Source organism: Fusarium vanettenii (genome assembly GCF_000151355.1).
Source record: "Fusarium vanettenii 77-13-4 chromosome 5 genomic scaffold NECHAsca_5_chr5_3_0, whole genome shotgun sequence".
In the NCBI taxonomy this organism is placed as follows: domain Eukaryota; kingdom Fungi; phylum Ascomycota; class Sordariomycetes; order Hypocreales; family Nectriaceae; genus Fusarium; species Fusarium vanettenii.
This window is the reverse complement of record NW_003315878.1, coordinates 176,371-199,468: the sequence shown is the minus strand read 5'-3', so window position 1 is coordinate 199,468 and position 23,098 is coordinate 176,371. Positions and strand designations below refer to the sequence as shown.

Below are 23,098 nucleotides of genomic sequence, written 5' to 3'. Positions count from 1 at the left end.
GCAGAAAATGTGCCTCGCCTCGATGCGGGTGCAAGGCCTGAGACCGGGGTGCCACTCTGGGGCTGAATCACTAGCCAAGACTCATTTCCTACACTTACAACTAACACACGAGAATAGAACAAACAATACTCAATATTCAGAGTACTGTTAATGTTTGAATGTCGTTTTCAAGAGAATATAAGATGCTCATACTCGGGACGAAATGAAGCCTCATGGTCGACAAAAGCTATCTATCCATCCCCCACGAGAAGCGATGCTTGAGCTACCAACCAACACCTGTTGGCTCAGCTCCCTCTCTGTTACGAGTCTTCATGCAACCATCACGAGGGGCTCCACCCAGCTGATCCCACCTCCCCATTCTGGCCAGCATCAAGACCCAAGTCGAGACAGTCAGGAGGCCCTCCAAGCAGGCTTCGCCTCGATGGGCGCTTAACCCCCATCTCGGGGTAGGCAAAGGTAGGTGCTATATATCGTCGAGTATCTGCGGGAATGTTGGCATAGAAACCATCACCAACCTCCTCTTATCCAATCTTCTTATACCGTGTACACAATGGCCACTTCTCCTTCTGTTACAACATGGCCTGCCACGGCCTCCGCTCTGCGGGAGCTGCTCGGCATGGATGCCTGCCACAGCATGACGTGCCATGGCAAGACCCAGAAGAAGGACAACCCACGGTGCACTGTCATTATCAGCAAGAAAGACTGTAATGAAGCGGCCAAGCTGCTCGACCAGATTGTCGAGCTTGGCAGTTTCAAGGCTGCTCAGTCAATCCTCTCTGATCTCGCATATCTGATCATGTGCAAGAACAAGAGGATAGGCCATGGGGACAAATTTGGTCCCTCTCAGATCTCGAAGTGGAGAGTCAAGCTTGAGTCAATTCCGATCCCTTCGGTCGAAAATGAGGAGCAAGAAGAGGATGCTTCATCAGAAGACGAAGCTGAGGATGACTCGCCAACACCTCCCTTGTCAGTCTGGCATTCAGATTCCGAGACTGACGAGGACACTTCCACACAAGAGGACACCCCAGACTTGGCCTCCCAGACACCTCCATCCACATCCGACTCCCGCAAGACCACCAAGGAAACCAAGATCGTTCACAAGTTCGAGCGATACAGCATTGTTCGGTCAACAACATTCATCAACAAGAAGATCAGAAAGCTCTTGCTCCGTCCACTTCTAGACCGCGAGAAACAGGTAGACGGATACATATACACCTACACCTTTCCCGAAAGCTACCACGACGCGGCGCCCTATCTCAAGATAGGCTACGCAAAGGATGTCCAGGCGCGCATGTCTTGCTGGGAACGCCAGTGTAGATACCGCCCCAAGGTCCTAGTCCAGCAGAGCGCCGACCACTACGTCAAGATTGAGGGGCTCGTCCACGCACAGCTGATCAACCAACGCAAGGTCGAGGCAACGGGCTGCCCGGTGTGCAGCGTCCGTCATAATGAATGGTTCAGCGCCAGCTCGCTTGACGCATCTAGGGCTGTGAGCCTCTGGGCGTCATGGATGAGGCAGATGCCCTATGATGAAGAGGGGCAGCTGAAGAGCAAGTGGAAGGCCCGTATCGAGGGTCTTGACATGAGTGATGCTGCTTGTTGGGAAGAGTTGGTGAATGCCATCTATGTTGACGACGAGGATGATCTCTCTGAAGAGGATGAGTTTCAGTGGTCAACTGACGATGAGTCTCATCACTCTGCAGAGGAGTACGAGATTTATGAGAGTGAAGATGAGTATGGTGACAAGAGCGGATCAGATGATGAGGAAGAATGATGATGGATGTGAAACGACGCTTGAGATGATGATTGTACGATGTACGCGGCAATGTCTGGAGTTTTGGTTGGGTTGGCTTTGTTTTACTCTAGATTTCTTCTGTTATGATACCCCATAAAGTTATTGATTTACATATTCACATATACCATGCGATCCGATATAAGACATCAAATTGACTACCATCCAAATGGTCGAAAGTTCCATGCAATATCATTCAAGAGCCCCCCAAGCCGCGTCATGCCTTCTTCAGTCTCGCCATCTCTTTCTTCCATCGAGAAACCATGCATAGAGGGCATCTTGTCAGCATATTCCCCTTCCAGCCTTGTCTCATACCACTCCTTCAGTGGCCGCGTCTTCGTCGCCAACTCCCCCAACGTGCTATCCTCAGTCATTTCCTCTTCAGAGAGCGTATCTCCCGTCACTGCAACAAATTCTTGCATCGCCTTGATGTTCTGTGTCTCTGCTTTCTCAATATGCGCCTGTATCTTTCCTAGCACGGTGCTTAGGTTGAGTGTTTGCCGGGCGGCCGCGGGGTCCCAACCAGGGGCGTCGATGAGCAGCAGCCGTGCCGCCAGAACCATGACAAACGCCGCTTGGTCAGTGGTTATAATAGCACGGTTTAGTATATCCTCTGGTGACGAGGAGAGTAAGAGGTCAAAGAATGACCGTATGGCGTCGAGACAGTTGCGGAGGCAGATCAAAAGATACACGAACGGGGCGACGCCTTCGTCTGGATGATCCGCCACCATAACGGCAGGCTCATAAAGACGCACCAGAGTATACTGGTGATAAAGCTGGAAATTTTGATGATGGCTTGCAGAATCATTCCGAGTAGCTACTTCAGCAAGACGTTCCAGATCAGCTCTAAAACGACGCCCATTGCCTTCAAGGAGAAAAGCATAGGGTCTAGAGAGGGTGCGCTCATGTGGTTCGCCAAAGCCTTTTGATAATCTTTCGCTCATTTCAATAAATCGTACGAGATGTTCCAGGGCGGGGCTAGATGTCGGGCTTTGAGACGCTGATATGTTGTTGCAGCAGATATCAATATGTGCTGAGTCAAGGGGGTTGCTCCGAGACTGTTTGGTCGAGATACTTGAATACGTCAGTAGTTTTCTGTTGGATACTCATATTTTACACTTACACTGAAAGAATGCAGTAGAGTCCAAGAACACAACGTTGCTCATCCAGAGAATGTGTCTTTACTACTTGTCGCATCTTTTCTGTCAGGCCCGAGGTCCCTGACTGATTGGCGATGTTGGCCTGCTCAGGCAATGGTGAGGACATTTGAGTAATTCCTAGCTTGTGCGCATATCCGAGACCAAGAAAAGCCAGGTTCGTAACCTGTCCTTCGTCGATGTAGCAAGTGTGCGCCCTGTTTATCCGTATTAGATATAAGCAACGTAGTGCAAAGTGGATGAGCATCTTACCAAGCGGTGACAACTAGCAGGCCTTGAAGTAGATCCGGAGTCTTTTCTTCCTCTACCAGCATTCTATAGCCTAGGTACGCAAGCGTGTTGCGTTTCATCTTGACAACTCTTGATCTAGGCAATGGCGAGGCAACAAGCATGATGGCTCGAAACAAGAAAGGCTTCTCCTTGTATAAGTCTTCGGCTGCTGAGTCTTCCTTCACAGTTATAAAGGGAAAGTGCAGTGTATGGTTACGGCGGAAAGTAGTCAAAGCGAGGGTTGCTTGAGGCCATGAAAGCCCAAACGGAGGTTGTAGAGTCTGGGAGTTCAGTGGAGAATCGACCTGCGTATTATTATTAACCAGGCCTACAGCACCTCTTTCATGACCTTCAGTGCCTATGATCAATCAGTTGAATCTATTAATTACGGGATCTTGCTTAGGTAGAAAAAGGCGTTACATACCGTTATTCTCATGCCCCCCTGAGACGGAGTTTTGCTCTAGGGTAGTCGAGCTTGAAGCAACATCAGATACCCATTCTCATAAATCGACTGTATTTAAACCATACCTGTCACTCATTTTTATCTTCCTAGACTTTCTCAAGCTTCTCGTAGTCTGAGGTACGCATTCTATATTCATGCTCTGGCACCTTTTCCACGTTAGCTACACGCTCTCGACGAGTAAGTGGTGGGGAGTGCTCACCTATCACAAAGATGGCGCGCAACATTCTCTTGCTGAAAACGACATTTCGCCTTCGCCTTTACACAAGAGACGCACGATCTGAGCCGACGTGGCGGACTAGAGGATCTTTCCGCCATGGTCGGTGAGTATTTCGAGGATTGTTCTTGGATGGTGCTGAGGTCAGTCAGCAAGTGGTACCTATCCAATGGATATCTAGATTCGGACCAAGCTTAACCCGGCGTGACCTTCAGGGATAAGATATACTTGGCGTTCCACTTTGAGACTGTGACCATTCAGGTATCTTCTATCGCGCACTAACTGCCCAATATCCTGCCAACTCAACACCAATATCAACGTTTTCCAGTCCAGTCGCTTGCATCTCGCTTGTTGTCTCGCTATCGCTTCGTGCTTTTATTCGACTTTCCCAGCCTCAAGTATATACGAGGCCAGAATCTCTATACCTCACCACCCGCATAACTAATACAATACCAAACATGTCCTGTGAGCCATGATGCATAACGAGGAACAATGCCCCGAGGCTGGTCCAGGGTTCGACCCCCTTCCCTTCCTTTCCTCTCGCTTTGAAAACGCCAACGCCAACCCTGAATCAAACTGCAGTGGTATCTGTTTGCAAAACACATTCTTCCTGACCTGTCACAGATGCCCTATATCTCCAAACGCCGCACCCAGGGCCCAAATCTCCATTGGACTGCTCTTGCTTCTTCTCCACTCGCACATATCCGCCTTTTGCACCTTGTTAATCGTCGTCTAGGATTTCAATCACGGTCGGTCGTGCCGGCATGGTGGATTCGGACCGCCGGGTATCCCTTTTGCTCACTGTCAGGGGTCTCGGCGCAGGTGACTCGTCATCATCAGTGTCATCTGGCTCCTCGACAGCACACCACGATCCCGTGGCATCTATGGTGATGGCCTTTGTCCGTGTGTCACCATTGGCCACCAAAACCTGTCTAACTCCGACAAGGTAGTCGTCAACCCAAAGACTGCTGGGGCGGGCATCCTGCCCACAGATTGGGCATTTCCACACATCCACGAGCGAGGGCTCGTCCCCTACTTGCGACGCCCCCCCTCCTTGTTGTGCCGGTTTCTGAGGCCGCGTCTGGAGCCATGTCTCCAAGTCGAAGCACTCGAGGTGTTGGCAATTAGCTCCTCGAACAGGAATGTTGAATCTAGTGGCACTGAAAGGGTCTGCCAATGAGACTGACAGAGTCTCATCCTCGATGATGACATCGTCAGAGTCCGAGCCGCGTAGTCGTCCTTGTATCTTCCGCTTCGTATCCTCCATTGGAATTCTTCGTCCTGTCTCGATCATCTTCATGGCAGAATCGTGGCTGATGGTCTCCACAATCTCAACTGCCATGAAATAATTGACGCCCAGTTTCTGATTTTGTGAAGTTTGAGGAAAACTGAATCTTAAACTGTTCTCGCCCTCAATCAAGAAGTCGGTCAGCTCCATCGGCTGATCCTTATGGAAGTGCTGCTTTCGACGCAACTCCATGCAGGTATGGTTGAGATCGAAAAAGATGTAAGGAGGCCACTGTGCTGCTGCCAGCACCCAATCTGCCTCTTGAACCACTGTCTCCTTGGCAGACCGCGCGCAGGTACGAAGTCTGTATCGGCAAGAGCCTTCAGAGTAATAGCAGTATGGGAGACCTTCTCCTTGAGTCTTCCTGGCAAGCCTCCGCATATGATCATTGGGCACGTTGAAACTCAATATTCGTAGACCTGTTTGTGGTGCAATCAACATGGGTTGAAGCGCAAACTGCTTGATGTATTGGTAATAACGAGTGTTCGCCGGTTGTGCAGGGACGCGCCGAGGGCTACGCAGGCCAACCTTGTGCAGACCAACCTGGAGCGACACTCGCCCATACGGGCTCATTGGGTACTCTGTCTCAGGGATTGGTGCGAACGCCCGCCTTGGCGGAACTGGTTGGCGGACACCAGGTGTTTGGTATGCTTGATGCTGCGGCATCAATGCTTGTACTGGGTGAGGGTAGTTTGGTGAAGTGGGTGTCAACACGGCGTGTTGCATGTGGGGAGGAGGTTGCATGGCTTGATGGGGATGCATCATCTGGGTATGAGGATGTGCCATTGGGGCTGGGTTCATGACTTGACGAGGTCCAGGTTGCGGAGCTTGTTCAATATAGTGAGGCTGGGCCGTCGGAGGATGTTGCAGGTAACCCCCCTGGGCATTTGGAACTGACTGCGACGGGTATGCAATAGAGGCTGCTCTCCTTTGCGGATTGAATGGTGGTCCATTTGATAGGAGAACAGGAGCCTGGAGTTGGCCCTGGGAGGGCAAGACAGGCGTTTGCGGTGTACTCTGAGATACATTCCTTGAATGTGATGGTGAGGGCCCAACGCTGGCCGCCCCAGGTAAGGACGGTGGTTGAATCCGTGGGGAGTAATAGTTGGTAGCAGATGGAGGCGGAGCTATCCGAGGATCGGCTGGCACATAGTTTGGACCAGGCCTTCGATGCTCCTGGAGGGCCGGACTGCCCGGCGGAGGATGCTGGTTGGTGATTGCTGGACTTGACACTCTGCGATCGCTAATCGAGGGCCGCGGGGCCAATGCGTCGAATTGAGGCACTGAGGAAGATTGCGCCAACGCCGGTGATGTTACCGCTGTGTGAGATGGGACTACAGGCGATTGAGGCACTGAGCGTTGTCCGCGTCGTTCAGCTACCGGGGCAGTGTGAGTGATTGAAGGAGAGAGCATTGCATCTATGCGTTCGAGGAGAGGTTAGTAACCAATACAACTGTAAGAAGGGATATGCAACGTACTAGATGGGAGTTGCTGCTGCTGTCGTAATTGTTGATGCTGGATTTGAATCTGGTGACGCTGATGTTCTTGCAGTACAAGACTTGAGTACTGGGCTATGATCTGAGACCGAGCTTGGTTGATCCTCTCAGAAGTGTCGCCGCGATCGACCGCAGCAGCTTCATTAGCTCGATCCTTCTCAAAGATGTCGTTTATCGCATTTGCTACAGGGCCGTCTTTAATGCCGAGCCATCTGCGACTCATGGTAAAGAACATGGCCTGCAGCCCCTGAGAAGGGCAGCGAAGTACCTCGATCAGCTCGCAGGCAAGAAGCGGATGCATCCGGGCTCCGACGGATTGAATGAGATTATACCAATTCAATGAGAGGTGGACGAGAAACGTGCCAATGTCCTTGGCCAGGGCGGATGGATGAAATACTCTCAAGACTTCCGCCAGAGGAACAGGAAAGTTGGCAAACCATTCCAGATGAGAAACTGACATGGCTTGGTTATTTCTGAGGACGGTCTGTAATGTTTCAAAGGAACCATCAACTTGACTAGGGTCGACTAGACCCTGGAACATCTTGTGGACTGGTGCTTTATCCAAGGACCAGGCACAAAGGATTTGATGAAGTGCGATGTAGAAGTGATCGGTATTGGCACATGCTTCAATCAAGATCCTGTAACGAGGTTTCTCGACATTGTCATTCAGAAGTCCCGCGCTATCGCATTCTTTCACGCGGCTAGTAATGGTTTCTTTCCATTGCATAGACAGAGTCTGGTTTCTCAACTCGGTGGGTGTGAGCGGCCCTTGAACACGGGCGCGCTTCGCCCGATGTAGATGTACATCAGAGTTAGGTCCATCGGTCCTTGCCCTGGGTTCTGAAGGCGCAACAACGTGGATCTGCGTGTTTGCTGGGAGAGATGCTGGTAGAACCGCTGCTCGGTTGACCAACGCAGCTGGAACCTGCGCGTTGACTGGGAAGGATATCGGCAATGTCCCTACTTGATTGACTGAGACAGGCGGGGTAGAGTCAACGGTCATGTTACGGCTCGGCGGTTCGGTTGGGGGTGGATGAGGAGGCGCAGAATTCGAGTTGTGCTCCTGGAGAGCCGGAACAGTATTTGTAATGGGTACCGCGCCGTCTCGGTCCACGCCGTTAAGGAGAGGGTGCCTCGATGCTGTGCCCTCGGGGTGGGCGGTTGGCAAAGTGTTGGCGCAGTCGTGCTGGTTTGCAACATTCGGGCTCGGTGCGTCAGTCAGTGCTGGGGAAGGAAGGACAGTTGAAGGTCTAGAGAGTAAGTTAGCGAGAACGACAAGTCTAAGAACGCTTGTGCCATGTATTGCGAGCTAGACAAGCTAAGGCTGCCAAGCGACACTAGGTTATTTTCCCCAGACCAAGCGTGACACAAGGCCTGGATGAAACTGCGACAGAAAGGGGAGAGGATTCTTCCTGTACCTAATCGTTTCAACAGAAGCTGTCGGCTGATCAACAACGTGACCGATGGAAATGTTCTCATGCTGTGGAGCAGTCTCGTTCGGGGTAGGCAGGAGAGCGGTGGTGACGGGTTCGGTAGCGGGCTCTGCTGTTGCTGTTGGGCGTCCTCGCTTTCGAGGTTTGACCTGGGAGGGTCTGGGGGCCGGCCTGGGAGCGAAGTCTGTAGATGAGCCGGTTGTCATCCAAGAATGATTGCGACCGCCGAGGAGCAAGTTAAGAGTTTCATTTGACGTCGCGATCTGATGGGATTCGGAGGGAGGGACGGCCCTTGGCTGGATTGACCTGGAAGTTTGTGGCATTTCACAGGTTGGTGATATCTGGGGAGGTTCTGGGGAGGCGATCGCGTATTAGCCCGGGAGAATGTCGTAGTAGAGACGAGATCGTGAATACCATTTGGATGTTATCTGGGGATCATGCTCAACGTCGTCGCTTTCTAAAGTCCAGAGCCGACAGGTTAATCATGATTCACCGAATGGTTGCGCGGAGAGCGAGGGTGTCAGCGGCGACGTGCTGGCGATCGCGAAGCCGGGGCGAGTAAATCGAGGCAAACGTGTCGAGGATCAAGTCGTCGGCGAGTGAGGATTGGAAGAGAAAGAAAACTGTTGCAGTGTGGTGCGAAGGAAGGTGGTTGAAGCGGCAAGCGGCAGGCGGCAGGCGGAGAAACCGTGGGAGACGAACGCGGCAAGTCCAGTCAAAGGGTGCAGTGCAGCGCAGTTGCAGCGCAGTGCAGTTGCGACCCCGGGCGAGGGGATAGAACTGGAAGGAACCAAACGGACGGGGACGGGGAACCTACAGAAAGGCAAGGGTGATGGAGCAAACAAAGAAGAAGAAGGGCTTGGGCAAACGCGATGTTCTCTTAAGCCATTAGCTCGCCCATAAGCCGTCAGCCGGAAGACGGCTGATGCTCGTTGTGACCCTATTCGCCTGGTTGGTCTTGGTGCTGCAGTGTTGGAGCAGGAGCCCGTTTGTATGCTCGCCGAGGCCGTCCTGCGATTGGGCTGACACGGACACTGTGGGTGGAGATATTTTCTTTGGGAGGGGATGTAGCGGGGAGATGGGGTCGGCCAAGATCACCAACGCCTCACGACACTTGTGAGGTGGGTGGGTGCTGCAGGTAAGGCAGACTGATTTCTTTCGTCTTGAAATATTTACTCAAATGGAGGTATACATGGCGTTTGATCTTCCTCCCATCTTTGAAGGTATATATCCAGTGTTGAGCCAACGACTTCTTTGTCTCAAAAGCCATCCATCCCCTGACTGGTCCGGATCTACCTGGACAAGGTGTACGTATCGAAGGCAGACAAATCCACTTACACACATGATTGTGAATGTATCAAATTTCAAGTTTATCACACGCACAATTACATAACGAAAATATTCCTCCAGGTGACGAGAACAAAACGCGAAAACCCCCCTTCTCAAATAGGAGGACCTCGGATAACTGAGTCGACGCACTCGAGCCCACTTGAGCGTGCTTGGCTGCTATGTCTTGCTTGATTCCGGCATGCGAGTTGTAGATGCAGGACTGGTGATGGTATCCACTTGGATCGGGTAGTGTGGACACGGATGTAAAGTCCATGATTCGTCTATTCCCGTGTTTCGATGAAGATCTAGGTTTTCCCAACAACTGCTCCAACTTGGTTGTCTCGTGTCTGTCGATATCGGGTGTTATCAGGAACGCTGCTGTCAATGGCGTCTGACTCGCTCATCCACTGAAACGCAAAAAGGCCTCGCACCTGAAAAGACCGAGCGAAAAGGCGCAATTACCCCTGCTATGATCTGACAGTGTTTGAAGTCGATCAAACAACCAAACTCCAGGCATAATAGAGTTATGCCGGACGCTTCGCTTCCATGACCCCGGCGAAACAAGACCATCTACGGGTGCCCAGACGCTACCTGAAGTTGTGAGCATCAGAGTCAGGTAAGTTGAGTTGAGTTGTTGGGGGCCTCACTGAGGGTGCAAAGTGCAAATGCACAGCTTATCCCGCGGGCACTTTCTCCCCTTGTGCCTGCCTGTAGGCTGTCTGCTCCGAGTAGGTACTGTACCTAGATGCGGCAGGAACGGGCAAAGTGATAGGCAGGCACCACGATGTTGCAGTCAGTCGCTCGTCCATCCATCCATCCACTACGAAGGTCCGAACACGCCGGGCATGTCATGTCCTTCCTTCCATTCAAGATTTGCAGTCCCGTAAAAATTCTTTATTGAATCCCCGCGATCGATACTAAACCTGAAAACTCTTCACTTTCTTTCTATCTACCTTCTTGCTGCCTACCTCTACCTCCACTACCTAGACATCCTCCTCCTCCTCTAGAAGTGCACATTCAAAATACGAGCTTTTCAGCTTCAGTCCCGGCCCGCCTTCTGTACAACACTGCGCGGTGGCCTTTGCCATCATCAGCGGCTCGTTGCGTCACCCTCACTCGCTAGCTGTACCACGTCTCCTTTCCCAATCTCCTGTGGGTTCAGCAACCCCTCGTCGCCATTCGCGTCTTTCGTTCTCGAATCAACCTATCTCGTCCTGTGCGCGTCCATCTCAGCTCTGCCAAATCACAGAGAACCACGGCTCGGCTCATCAACAACGCTTTATTCTGTCCTGATTTCACCACAAGCCCACTGTGTTGGCATTACATCCCAAAATAGAATCTGCAAAGGTTGGCCGCATCACCCAATCCCGGATACCCCCTGGAGTGGAGGAGCCCAATGCACCTCTGAAGCAACAAAACCTCTTCCAGAACCTTGCAATTGCCGAGGAATTCTGCTTTCAACAATTTCACGCTTCTGACGGGCATTTTCAGGTCCAGACAGGGTCCAAACTATCACTGCTATCTCCTCCCTCGTCTTCACCCTTCACGCCCTTTTCAATATCCCATCCACTTGCTTGATCACATCCAGCCCACCTTGATAAAAAAGTCATGAACAACTCGGGTCGCACCAATCGCAGCCCTCCACGCTAGTTCCTCTCTCGCCCTGTCCAGGGACCACGGTCCTCTCCCGCCTCCCCAACCGCCGCTCCACTACCTACAGCAAAGCATACCTTAGCGTACCATTCGACTGCACCACCACAGCACCACAGCCACAGCGAAGCTCAGAGCACCTCAGAACCCGACAGCGCAACTCCGTCATCTCCAGCCATCCCGCCGGAGTGCGTCAACCAGGCAGACAACCCGTCCTGGCAATACAGGCTCGACGGATGGCGTCTGTTGAGCGTCTTCACCAACTTGCTTCTCCCTCCACCCACGGATAGACTCCTTAGGCCTCCCCCTCGGAACCGCGCCACCGTTCGGGCAGAGTTTAAGCCGCCCTTGAACCACCACTCCGTTTCTCGGTCTCTCCGGCCTCGACCAGTTCACCATCAACAAATCTTGCCTCAACCATCACCAGCGCATCGCTCCGTCACATCATGGCCTCTAGGGGCCCTAACGAAGGCCCTCTACGGCCCGAGGTTGGCGACACCCTGATCGTGATACGTAAGCTTGCCTTCTAGCCCCTCGTTGTTTCTTCGCCAAACTGGTGATGCTGACGAATATCTTCGACATGTAGACGATTTCCAAGCTCGAAGCTCTGATGAATTGAGTCTTGCGAAAGGCGACCGAGTCGAACTCATAGAACGAGATGACGAGTTCGGCGACGGTTGGTTTCTCGGCCGCCACCTGATAAACAACAACAATGGACTTTTCCCCGAAGGTCTGCATCCCGACGCTTTCACCACTTCTGCGCGAGAAATAATTGACCATCCATAGTCTACACCAGACCCGCCCCCAGGATCGTTCCTACGAGCGCCTTTAACGCCGCTAAAGCCCCAGCTTCTCACCATGATGCAGCACAAGACTCGAGGGTCATAGGCAGCGCGGATGCAATCTCAAGGGAGGAGCCGATCCCAAACCGGCAATCCGTGACGATTCCCCAGCAGCCGGTGACTCTCCCTTTGAATAATATGAAATCGGAGCCCGTCCTGGCTTCGAGCGAACCGCCCATTCTGCCGACCTTGAGCCATCTCACCTCACCAAGTCAGGATAGCCCTGTTCTGCACGAAACCCTCAACGTTATCAACGAGCATATCACGGATTTGCGATCGCCGGCGAGCAACGGTGGACTCCGAGCAACAGCGACCGATTCCGGAAGCGAGTACAGCACGCCCCTCGACCACCGAGCGTCTTATATCCATGGCGAGGAGACTGACGAGGAAGAGGAGGACCTTCACTCGCGCGTCGAAGTTGAAGCTTGGTCTCCCGATGATGTGGCTGAATATCTCTTCACTTCAGGTGTCGAGAAGCACCACTGCGAGGTCTTTAGAGACCAGGAAATTTCGGGTGAGGTGCTTCTAGGCATGGACCAAAGCTCGCTATTTATCAAGGCGTTTGACCTCGGCTCCGTTGGCCGGCGGCTGAAAACTTGGCACAAGATCAAGGCTCTGCAAGATGAGGTGAATACTCACGGACTAGAAACGCGGCGGTCGACGCAGACGTACGGAAACGACGGCGCCGAGGAAGTGAGGCGCGTAAGGAGTCGAACAAACACGATCACCAACCGGCCAACATCCATTCAGACGAGACGGCTTTCTCTTTCGCAAACCCCCAAGGCCTCGCCGACACTTGCCACACATCACGCGCAAGACAGCACAAATCGCGCCAGCCACATCAAGAGACCGTCCGCGGCGTCTGTTAGGGAATTGCATCACTCACGCCGCCATTCTTCATCGACCGACTTCCGCAATGCTGGAACACCTGCCGCCCCCGGACTCTCTCCCACTCCTAAGATTACCAACACGGGCACCTATCCAGGAGTGGATATTACGCACAAGAAACAGCCATCGTTCGACCGGAACTGGACACTGGGGACCGCCTATTCTCAGACCTCACCACGACCCCTATCGTCAACCGGCCTCCAGGATCTTCTGAGTCCCCCTGGACCGGACGCGCACGACAATTCCTCGGTAGAGATGGATCGGGGTTATTTCTCTGGTACAGAGGTTGAAGGTAGCAGACGCCGGAACCTACTACGAAAGCGCGACAGCGGGGCAGAGTCGAGGAAGTCAAGTTATGCAGAAGAGCAAAGAGTTCGAAGCGCCACGGCCATCTCGAGGCAGTCAAGGTTCGGTAGTGTAGGATCCATGGCAGAGGGTGGTATGTCTTCAGCGGCTCAGAAGTACTATGGTATCCAGTCAGGTCCTCACCGGCGAACGGCATCAACAACTTCGGACTCGATTAGGAATTTGCCTCCAGCTGGTGAAGCTCCATCGCCCACTGTCACCAAACTGGACACTTCAGTCGGATCAGCTCGTTCAACGGCATCGCCCAGCACGGCTAAACATCAAGGATTCAACTCGGATTGGCTCGCTTCGGTGGTCAACAAGCCTATTGCTTTGGCTGGGGGCAAGGGTATGCGCGCGATATCCGACAACCTTGGCCTTGACCGATCCAAGACTGCAACACCCACAGACTCAACAACCAAGGAAATTATGGTGGAATCACCGTCACGAACCGGATCAACGACACCCTCGGCCGGAGCCAGCTTTGACCTCGAGTCTCCTGATACCGCGAAGAGCCCCAGCACGACAACAACGCAGTCGAACAAGAAGGGGGGAAAGAAGGGCAAAAAGGAGACGAGCGCCTACACGCGCGGCTTGCTCAAGATTTCGCCCAAGGAGGCGATGAAGGATGCCGATTATAGTGGCTGGATGAGGAAGAAGAGCTCAAACCTCATGACGACCTGGAAGCCGCGTTTGTTTGTTCTCAAGGGGCGTCGGCTGGCATACTACTACTCGGAGGATGATGAACAAGAGAAGGGCCTTATCGACATTTCGTTCCATCGAGTTCTCCCTGCCGATAACGAAAAGCTAACAGGCCTCCACGCCACTCTTACAAGCGTTGTCGGAGGCCAGGCAATGCCTGCTGACCCTGCTGACGCGAACCTGGATAAGGGCGACGATTCCATTTTCATCTTCAAGCTTGTCCCTCCTCGCGCGGGCCTCTCGAGGGCAGTGAACTTCACCAAGCCGACGGTTCACTATTTTGCTCTCCCCAACTTGAAGCAGGGGCGATTGTGGATGGCAGCCCTGATGAAGGCAACGATCGATCGTGACGACACCAAGCCCATCACAACGAGCTATCAACAGAAGACGATTTCTCTTGCCAAGGCCAGGCAGATGCGGCACCGCCCACCGGCGTTGATGAATCTCGATGAGGGCACTGAAGAGCATGCTGCTGCTGTTGCTGCGGCAGCGGCAGCGGCAGCGGCAGATAAGAAGGATGCCAATGGCCTAGGCATCTCATACGATGAAGCTGACAGTGGCGTTTCTGGCGTGGATAAATTGGCAGGGCAAAAGGTTGAGGATGCCAAGACCAGTGTCGAGGCGGAAGAGAAGGACGCGCCACATGCCTCTTGAGGCCCACGAGATTCCCTCTGTCGTGTAGGGGCGGACACGCATAGGATGATGAATATTTGAGGCGACGTGCCGGGCCACCGGCGCCAACGGAGGGAGTCTTTGCTTTGGAATGGTGTGAGGCGTTTCGGTTCTTTCCTTGAGAATATTCCCCTTTCTTTTACTACAACTTTTCCCCTCTTCTCATATAGAAGTTTGTCTTTGTTGATACCTTGGGCTCAGTCAGGAGAGGACATGAAAAGTCTATCAAGAATGGGTGAGCCAGAAGCAGCTGGAGGGAGGGATGGAGGGGAGGAGGAGGAAGCTGTTTACATGTTAATCTACGCACACGCGTGTGCTACGGACGCAGAAACACGAACGAGCAGAATGAAACGTAAGAGATGACGATGACGAAGACGGCTTCTTGTCAGTCCTTTCAAACAAGAAGATATGGAGCGATGGATGGATGGATGGATGGATGGATGATTTGCCGGATTTGGGAAGGGGTTCTGTGGATGGGTACATATTAGCGACTTTAACCTCTTTTTCCTTCCTCTTTGTTTGTAATCTGAGAAGAACCATTTTTCTTGGTGACGAGATGGAGCTTTGCTATTATATGTATGTGCGGGTTTGAGAGATCTCTGTTGATCAGAATCTCATGGGGCGAGTGGAAGTGTTGCGAGGGCAGACAGACAGATAGTTATCAAGCACAAGTGATATCACACGAGACGAGTTCAAGGCTTGATTCATTTCATATTGCATCTGGATTTAATTTAATAGCACAGTCAGTTAGTCAGTCGCTTGCTCTAGAGGTATATCGGGGGATATCAGCAAATGGGAACCCCCCCATGAAAAACTCCACGTCCTTGTGTCGAGCAAAGGTCCAAGCCCAAGGTTGTCTTGTCGTCCGTCGGAATGGCAGAGGCCAGCCAACCAACACAACACCTTGCCTGGCCCTCTTGCTCTCGTACGTAACAACGTCGACATGACATATCCATCACGCCCGATCTTCGTTCGTATTCGTCATTAGACCGTCCAAAACGCCTCGAATGCACGTGTACCCGGTTGCACCCCTTCCTTTCCCTGTCCTCTCTTGCGCCGTCCGCCGTAGTGGTACAATAAGAGAAAACACACGTCCTAGTCTCAGGCCAGTATTCTAGGGTCATGAACCTTGGACTGTTTGGTTCATGCCTTCCAACAACTGTCTGATAGATTTCATTAGATGCTGCTCGACGCCTTCAAAGTTGCCGACTGTTTCACCCTCCCCAGGCGGGGGCACGATGCTGGCGTCTGCGAAGCCCAGGACGCGGTCAATGGCAGACAGGGTGACCGCCTCCGCCTTGGCCTCACCCAGCTTCGCCCTCAGCGCCTTGACCGAGACGTCCTTGAAGCCCGTGAGAGATGCAAGAACCCTGGGTTCAAGAACAGGTGGTAGGTCACTGGCAGGCGGAGAAGCGGAAGCTGCTGGCCCAGGGGTAGGGCTATTCTTGGTGAAGCCTTCCATAACCTGACGGATGCCCTTCATACAGATGCTTTCCATCTTGTCATTCTCTGTTGCCTGCTTTTTGAGACCAAGGCATCGATTGAGAGCCGACATTACTATGCCTTCTGATCTCGGGTTACGAGCCCTGTTCAGGTTCAACACCAGGCCGTTCTTGAGGTTGACCACAGCCGCAAGAAGACGGGGGTCGATGACAGGGCGGGCTGGGGCAGCAGCTGCTGGTGCTGTAGCAGGTGGACGAGTTGTCTGAGCAGCGGCAGTAGCAGGAGCAACAGGTTGGGAAGCTGGCGCAGGTCCAGGGACAGTCTTGGCTGCTGCTAGTGGCGGAGGCGGTTGAGCAGACGCTGCTGCTGTGGGGGCTGCGGGTGCTGCATGTCCATCTTCGCTCTTGACCGGAGGGTTTGCTGGCGGTGGCGGTCTCGGCGCATACGGTGAGCTGTAGGCGCCTGGTTGAGGACCGCCGAGCTGGGGCCTAGCTGGAGCTGGCGGAGGTCCATAGCCTGCCGGTAGCTGTGCGGGTGCCGGCGGTTGTGTTGGCGCTGTCTGGGCTGGCTGGCCCGAGGATGGTTGACCGGGAGCTGGCTGGCCGGGGGCAGGAGGAGAGGCCGACGCTGCGTAAGGCTGCACTGGTCGCGCTGCCTGAGCCTGCTGTGCGTTGTAGGCCGGCATTTGATATGCCGGAGGTGCTTGGCCAGGGGGGTATCCAGGAGCCCCGGGTGCCACGTGCTGCGCAGCACTGTATTGATACGAATACTGCTGATTGTAGGCTTGACTGGCTGCCAGATTATTGCGGTCGGGAGAGGATGCCTTTCTCTTCTTCCCTGCGTCAAGCTCAACTCCAGGGACACGAGACCAGAGATTGGTAGTCTCGTCCTTCCTGAAAGCCTCGTTCCCAATGAGATTGTGCCGCACACTGCTCTCCCACCCCTTGGTCTCAGTGCGGAAGAAGAAGTATGGATATCGTTCGCAGATTCGCTTGTAGATCTGCTTAAGAGTGAGACCATCCGGTCCTGCTGCCGTGAGCGTCTCGTCGATGAGCACGCCGTAGTTCTTGTTGGGCTTCTGCAGCTCTTCTTTAGTGTAGTCATTGACATTGAGGTTGAGAGGCGGTGACTTGGGGCGGGCCTTCTTCTCCTTCTTTTCTCGGGCACGCCTCTCAGCGTCGGAACCCTCGGCGCCATCTTCCTTGGGCTTGCGAGGCTTGTATTTGCGCTTCTCAGGTCGCTCACTAGCATCGTCAGGCAGAGGATGTTTCCTGGGCCTTCCCACCTTGCGTTTGATGGGTGGTTCAACCGGGGGAGCTTGTGGCAAAGTCTTCTTAGCCATCTCTTGCTGCTGCTTCTTTAGCAATCGCTGTTCCCGTTTCGACATGATGCCGTTCTTTGGTGGTCTGCCCGGGCCTCGCTTCTTGGGAATCTGAGGCATCAGAGCGTGCGGTTGAAGTTCAGTCTCGGGTGCCAATTCAGGTTTGACAAAGTGCTCGTGTACCGGAGCAGGTCTCTCCGGTTCTGGCTCTCGCTTTGGCTCTGGCTCTGGTTCAGCCTCCACCGTCTCCATCGGTTCAGCTTCCTCAGCTTCATCCGCCTCTTCAGCTTCTTCAGCTTCAGCTTCAGCCTCGTCTTCTTCTCCAAAGTCGGACAACTCAGGCGGGCTTGCCACCTCGGAGAGCTCATCGCTCGTGTCCTGGACTTGCCCATTGACGTGTGAGGATTCAAAGTCGAAACTCATCTCCTTGCCGCCATGGGCATGTCGTTTCTGAACCGCTGTTTCCTCTTCCACGTCCTCTTCAGCACCTGTCCGGCCTCGCTCAACTCCGTTGATTAGGAATCGAAAGTCGATGTCCTTGATCTGGAGGCGATCACCACATTTCAGCACCACCTTTTCGCTCTTGTAGTGAACATCTTCGCAAAAGAAGCCATTCTTATGAAGCGGGATGGCCTCAAAGACACCCTCCTTCTCATTATATGCAATCTTGAGATGCTCTCGCGAGATGGCCTTGGTCTTGGACGCGATGTTGGGACCTGGTGAGTGAATGCCGATAAAGGGGACGTGCCAGGGTGATGGTCGTAATGATGTCAAGTCTACTGCCGCAGCGCCAGGGGTATGAGAAACATATTGTCGATTAGAGATCATGTTTTCTTGCGCCTGCGCCGCCGCCTCATCGTTGTCGTGCTGCGATGAACCTTGAGTGCTAGTCTTTCTTCGCTTTGCTGGCCGACCATTCTCTCCGTTGTCTGATTCAGGGCCCAACATTCCTCCCTCCTCGCTCACGTAGGATTTACTAAATTTGCTTCGGTCAGGTCCTCTTGGGGGAGATGGGGGTGGAAGGCCATTCTCCGCATGCTGTTCAACACGGCGACGGTAAGCTTCGTCACGCTTCTCATCGCGACGTGCCTGCTCCAGTGCGCGCTGATCTCGTCCAATGATGACGGCGTACGTAGTCATCTGGAAGACACTGTCGGCAAACTCGATCCGAGCAAACGACTCGAGGGTCTTATCAGCGTTCGCCTGACGGATCGAGTTTGCCGGAGCAAGGGCATTAAAAGCTTCGTCCATGGGGTTAGGCAATGTGACCTGTGAGGGGGTGATTGTAGTCGGCGGTGCCGCCATTGAAGCCAATGCCATCATCATATACGCATGCTGGTTAAGCGTGGGCAAGGACACCGCGTTGTATGGCGTCGAGGGCGCGAATGTTTCATTCATGTTGTTTGCGGGGATATCCAGCTGCATCGGAGTAGTTTGTTGGAGCTCGACAGCACTGTTTGATGGCGCACTGGCGTCAACGGGGGCAGGAGCATCGGGCATCGGGAGGTCGTTGGAGTTTGCATCAACAGGAGCCAAAGCCTGTGTACTTGAAGTCGTCTCTTGTGGTCGTGTTCCAAGCGCGGCGTCGGCGTTGAGAGCAGAGGTTGCGAGAGTGTTTAGAGCGGATCGGGGAGGCGGCGTCGAAGGTGGAGGCTGCGACGCCGGCGCTGTCGCCGAAGCAGAAGTTGTAGCTTCTCGATTCGGAGTCGAGGGTCTCGGTACAGGAGCGGTCGAGGATGCTGTTGGCGATGTTGTGGACGGGACTGTTGGAGCTGAAGCTGGAGTGGGTGTGGGTGCCGATGGAGCAGCGGCAGTTGGCGGAGGCGCGGCGGATGTTGCTGATGATGATGATGAGGACTCGGCGACAGGCCCTGCGGCCGTTGAAGAAGGTGCATTTGCCGAAAGTGAAGCAGAAGGAGGCGCCGAAGTGGCCCCCTTGGAGTCGCGACTGTCGGCGTCGCTGGCATGGGCGGTGGCGGGCAGTGTCGCCGTCGCTGTCGATATCGGTGCCGGAGTCGTCGCGACCGCGACCTGGGGTTCCGGGCGGTTCCCCAGGGCGTCGGGCAGGCCATTGCGGCCGGTCATGGACGAAGTCATCGCTGTTCGCAGGAGCAGCTCCTTCGTCGCTTCGCCCTCACGGGGGTTGTGACTGACGACGACGGGACTCGACTTGGGCGCCGGGGCCGTGATTTTGTCGAGAATGACCGTTTTGGGGACAAGGGACGGGGAAAATAAAAGGTTCGAGACAAGGGAACGAGGCTTTCGCCTGGGTCCTTTGAGCCGCGATGTCTGGGAGGGTCAGAGGGGGGAAGGCTGCGCGCCGTGATTGGCCTGAGAAGGGGCTCCTTCCCTCACGGGCTCCGAATCTCCTCTCACTTGCTAGCCTGACTGGTGATGGCTCCTGCCGCTAGTACCCATAGGGGGACAAGGTAGGGACGACCGTGACGATGGGCACTGGACCGTTGAAAGCCTCCTTCCCTATGGATTCGTTGGAATGAGATGTTGGAGTGTAGATGGGAGCCTATTTTACAGACAGAATGTTGGAGAGTTTTGCTGACAAGATGCCGATGATGAGCGACACAATTGTCTCTTGGAGTGCAGGTGGTGATTTGGCTTGCGTCTTGGTTTCACGGTGCGCCATTGGTCGTTCGTTCCTTGTTATTCAGGAAAGAAAACAATCCGGGGGACCTAAGAGCCAGGTGCTACTTGCCTCCCCTGCCAGTTCCAGCTTCGATGATTCACAACGGTAAGAGCCACCCAAACGTGCTCTCATTATTGTACCAGATGATCAAGATCAATAATAATGCAAGCACGGTCTCACTTTTATTCAATCTTCTCTCCTGTTCGTTTTGTCAACGCTCAATGTTGGATGTGAGCGTTCGTCGCTTACTCATGACATCTTCCTGATAGCCAGGGATACCCGTGCATCAGTAGCTCAAATGAGGCCGTCTCCAGAGGCGCCCTTAACCAAACAAATAAACATTCCTCCAGGCACTGAAGCCCTGTATCTCAGTCTGCACCGTGGCTTGATGTGGTGGAAATGGTACATAAAACCCCTTATTCACGTTTTGATGGATGACGATGGGATCCTTGCTACAGCATGTTCAACTTCAATGAAGCCCCAAGCTTGAACATCAACTTCTTACACCTACCTACTAGCTACAGAAAATGTCGTATATCTGAAGGATCTATCTCATGATGCGCTCATGCCTTCTCATGCCCAACAAAATGCAACCTAGAGCCCAACGCCAACGTGGTAAGATAAGCTCCAAGCCTTGTGCTCATATTCTGAGTCAACGATAATGAGTGTCGCGCAAAGAATACGTTGACCATAACACGTGTCAATGCCAATACCAAATGTCTACGAGGGAAAGAAGCAATGCAAAAGCCAAACGCCGTAAGAATGCGAACAGTCATCAGCCAATGCGTTGTACCTTGACAAACAACCCGTGTCAAGATCAATGAAGAAGGGGGTCACGCTCAGATGTGAAGATTCCTCGACTTGAGTGCCACTTTGCCAATCGTTCAGAGAGTCGGTATGCCCCATGACAAAGCATGCCCGCCAGGAACCCGACAGCATCGTTCCGGAAGGCCAGGATTCCGGCAGTTGTCATGAGCATGACGGTCCATCTCTCGGTGCGCTCCTCGTCTGAAAGGTCACGATGTCGGCGAACATCTTGTCGCGCAGCGGTCTGCCACAAATCGGAAGCTCCTTGGTTGAGGCTCTGGCCGACCTTGGCCAGTTCGAGGCCGGCCGCAATGACCATGATGCCGAGAAGGCTCTTGGGATAGTGCCGCAAGAGGTCAACCAGAGTTTCACCAAAAACAAGGCCCATGATCAACTTGAAAAGGCCGAGGATGATGATACTGGCGCCACTGCGAGCCCCAAATCGGTACTGCGCGGCCAAGCCCCCAGCACCGTGACAGACAGGCATGCCTCCGAACCAGGTGCTTGTGAGATTCATCAAGGCCACACTGATTCCGATAGAACCCACCGAGGGTGTAGGGATATCGGGTAGAAGATCCTGAGATAGTGCGCTGACAGCGATGATAGAGTTGAGCGTCGTCAGGGGTAGCTGGCCGATGGCCATCCACAACGCAGGTGAATCATCTTTCCCAACCCATCGAGGCATGACAAACTGAGGATGCCAGACGTGGAACCACGGCAGACTCTGTTGAGACATGAGAACCTGAACAAAGGCCAACAGCAGCGCAATAACGAAGAACAGCAACGCATAGGGGAAGCGAGATAGCTTCTGGGTACCGATGAGAGCAAGGAAAGCAACCAAGGCCCAGATGCGGTTATCAAGAGCCGGATGAACCCAGTGAAGGGGTTGGAGCAGCGACGAACCAGCGCCGAGAATCAACGAGAGACCAGCTCCCAGCTGAATACCCTTGACCACAGGGATAGGAACGACACGCACAACCCATCGCAAGAGGCCGGTGACGCTCATGATGAAGACGGCTGCGCCAACCCACTGTCCGGCAGCAGTTACTACGCTCATAGCAGAGCCATTCGAGATGGCTGCCGAGGCAATAGCCTAGAAAGAGAACAGTATAAGTCAGCCTGTTTAATCTAAGAGTCCGGGTAATCCGGGAGAGTTGCTGGTAGGCTATAAATAATACTGACCTTCATCGGCTGAACTGGGAGAGGGATGCCATAGAAGACACCGGTGAGGATGTTAAACAACCCCGAAAATACTAGGGTGGTGCCGAGATGAATGGACCCTTGGGCGGCGAGGGCGATCATGAGCGGCAGCAGAGTGCCCAGATCGCCAAGAGACCCTGAGATCTCGGCCCATGGCGCCGCGCGAACAGTTGCGAGGTTGTTGCGGTTCAGACGGCGCAAGTCACTGAGCCATGAAGGCGCCATGGCTTGGAAGGGGGCAAAGGCTGCGAGCAGCTTGCTAGGATGTGTTGATTATTGAAGACGTCAAGTATGTGAGAGGCCCAGCACGGGAGAAGCCTAGACTCTCACAACCTGTATAACCGCTGCAGCCACCAACGGCGACGGTGTTATCCCTGTCGATCCGCCCGACGTTGCGTACGCTGTTGGCGCTCAACTCAGAGGCAAGAACAGTATCAGCAAGGGCATCGAGTTCCGGAACCTCGGCAGAAGTGCGCGGTTTTGGGCGCAGACAGAAAGGGTAAGGTTGGCGGCCTTGGAGGAGAGAAGAGGCGTTACGTTGGGTGGGAACTCCAACGAGAAGGCCTGTATGACAAATGACGCGACTCAAGCAGGTGCATCCGCTGGGAACGTCGGTGACGATGCCTACAGAAGCAACAAGTTCGCCGCGGCTACTACTGTATCATGAAGCGGAATTCGAGATGCAAGAAAAAGCCGCAATGCACGGTGCTATGTGTCCGTCCCAACCAGGGCCACGGGATCGTTCCTTGATTCGCTTCAAGCCCATGTCTCGTCTGTCCTGTGCATTCACGTGTATAAGTCGAGCATATATCCGCCCAGGGTTCAAGGTCATCCGCCAGCCTCATCCGGGCTGCTGGCTGACAGGCGAAAATGCCTCTTGGCACAAGGTTGAAAGACGGTGACTGCAGATTTCACTGTCCCAAGCCAAGTACCGCCTAGAAAACCAAGAGGCACGTTCGCCGATTCAGGCTTGTCGCCAAGGGCCAAGCCAAACCCCAAGAAACAACTGGATCTTTGATCAGCTGCAGCTCGCTGGCAAACAACATCCAGGCAGCGGAGAAGCCATGCAGGACCTGGAGATCCATGGATACGTGGGGCGCCCGGCTTGAGTGACTTGGGCCGGTTATTGGACTCGTGACATTCAT

At 53.6% G+C, this 23,098-nt stretch overlaps 6 protein-coding genes across 6 annotated transcripts; 2 read left to right on the top strand and 4 right to left on the bottom strand.

The window, feature by feature from the left end:
• Positions 1-550: 550 nt before the first annotated feature.
• On the top strand, positions 551-1,774 carry NECHADRAFT_80249 (uncharacterized protein; the record flags this gene model as incomplete). The annotated part of the gene is made up of 1 exon (XM_003051052.1): positions 551-1,774. One exon carries the CDS (start codon positions 551-553, stop codon positions 1,772-1,774), a length of 1,224 nt encoding a protein of 407 aa, XP_003051098.1.
• Positions 1,775-1,950: 176 nt separating this feature from the next.
• Positions 1,951-3,548, bottom strand: NECHADRAFT_41759 (uncharacterized protein; the record flags this gene model as incomplete). The annotated part of the gene is made up of 3 exons (XM_003050674.1): positions 1,951-2,866; positions 2,916-3,146; positions 3,202-3,548. Coding segments are annotated over 3 exons (1,494 nt in total), but the record flags the coding sequence as incomplete, so codon positions are not given.
• A 5,054-nt stretch (positions 3,549-8,602) lies between these two features.
• On the bottom strand, positions 8,603-9,457 carry NECHADRAFT_80248 (uncharacterized protein; the record flags this gene model as incomplete). Its single annotated transcript, XM_003050673.1, has 2 exons — positions 8,603-8,926; positions 9,452-9,457. The coding sequence occupies 2 exons, from the start codon at positions 9,455-9,457 to the stop codon at positions 8,603-8,605; spliced, it is 330 nt and encodes a 109-aa protein (XP_003050719.1).
• A 2,081-nt stretch (positions 9,458-11,538) lies between these two features.
• NECHADRAFT_41472 (uncharacterized protein) lies at positions 11,539-14,523 on the top strand (the record flags this gene model as incomplete). Its single annotated transcript, XM_003051051.1, has 3 exons — positions 11,539-11,605; positions 11,679-11,822; positions 11,879-14,523. 3 exons carry the CDS (start codon positions 11,539-11,541, stop codon positions 14,521-14,523), a joined length of 2,856 nt encoding a protein of 951 aa, XP_003051097.1.
• Positions 14,524-15,661: 1,138 nt separating this feature from the next.
• On the bottom strand, positions 15,662-19,402 carry NECHADRAFT_80246 (uncharacterized protein; the record flags this gene model as incomplete). Its single annotated transcript, XM_003050672.1, has 1 exon — positions 15,662-19,402. One exon carries the CDS (start codon positions 19,400-19,402, stop codon positions 15,662-15,664), a length of 3,741 nt encoding a protein of 1,246 aa, XP_003050718.1.
• A 1,032-nt stretch (positions 19,403-20,434) lies between these two features.
• Positions 20,435-22,178, bottom strand: NECHADRAFT_100462 (uncharacterized protein; the record flags this gene model as incomplete). Its single annotated transcript, XM_003050671.1, has 2 exons — positions 20,435-21,846; positions 21,936-22,178. The coding sequence occupies 2 exons, from the start codon at positions 22,176-22,178 to the stop codon at positions 20,764-20,766; spliced, it is 1,326 nt and encodes a 441-aa protein (XP_003050717.1). The 3' UTR covers positions 20,435-20,763.
• Positions 22,179-23,098: the final 920 nt, after the last annotated feature.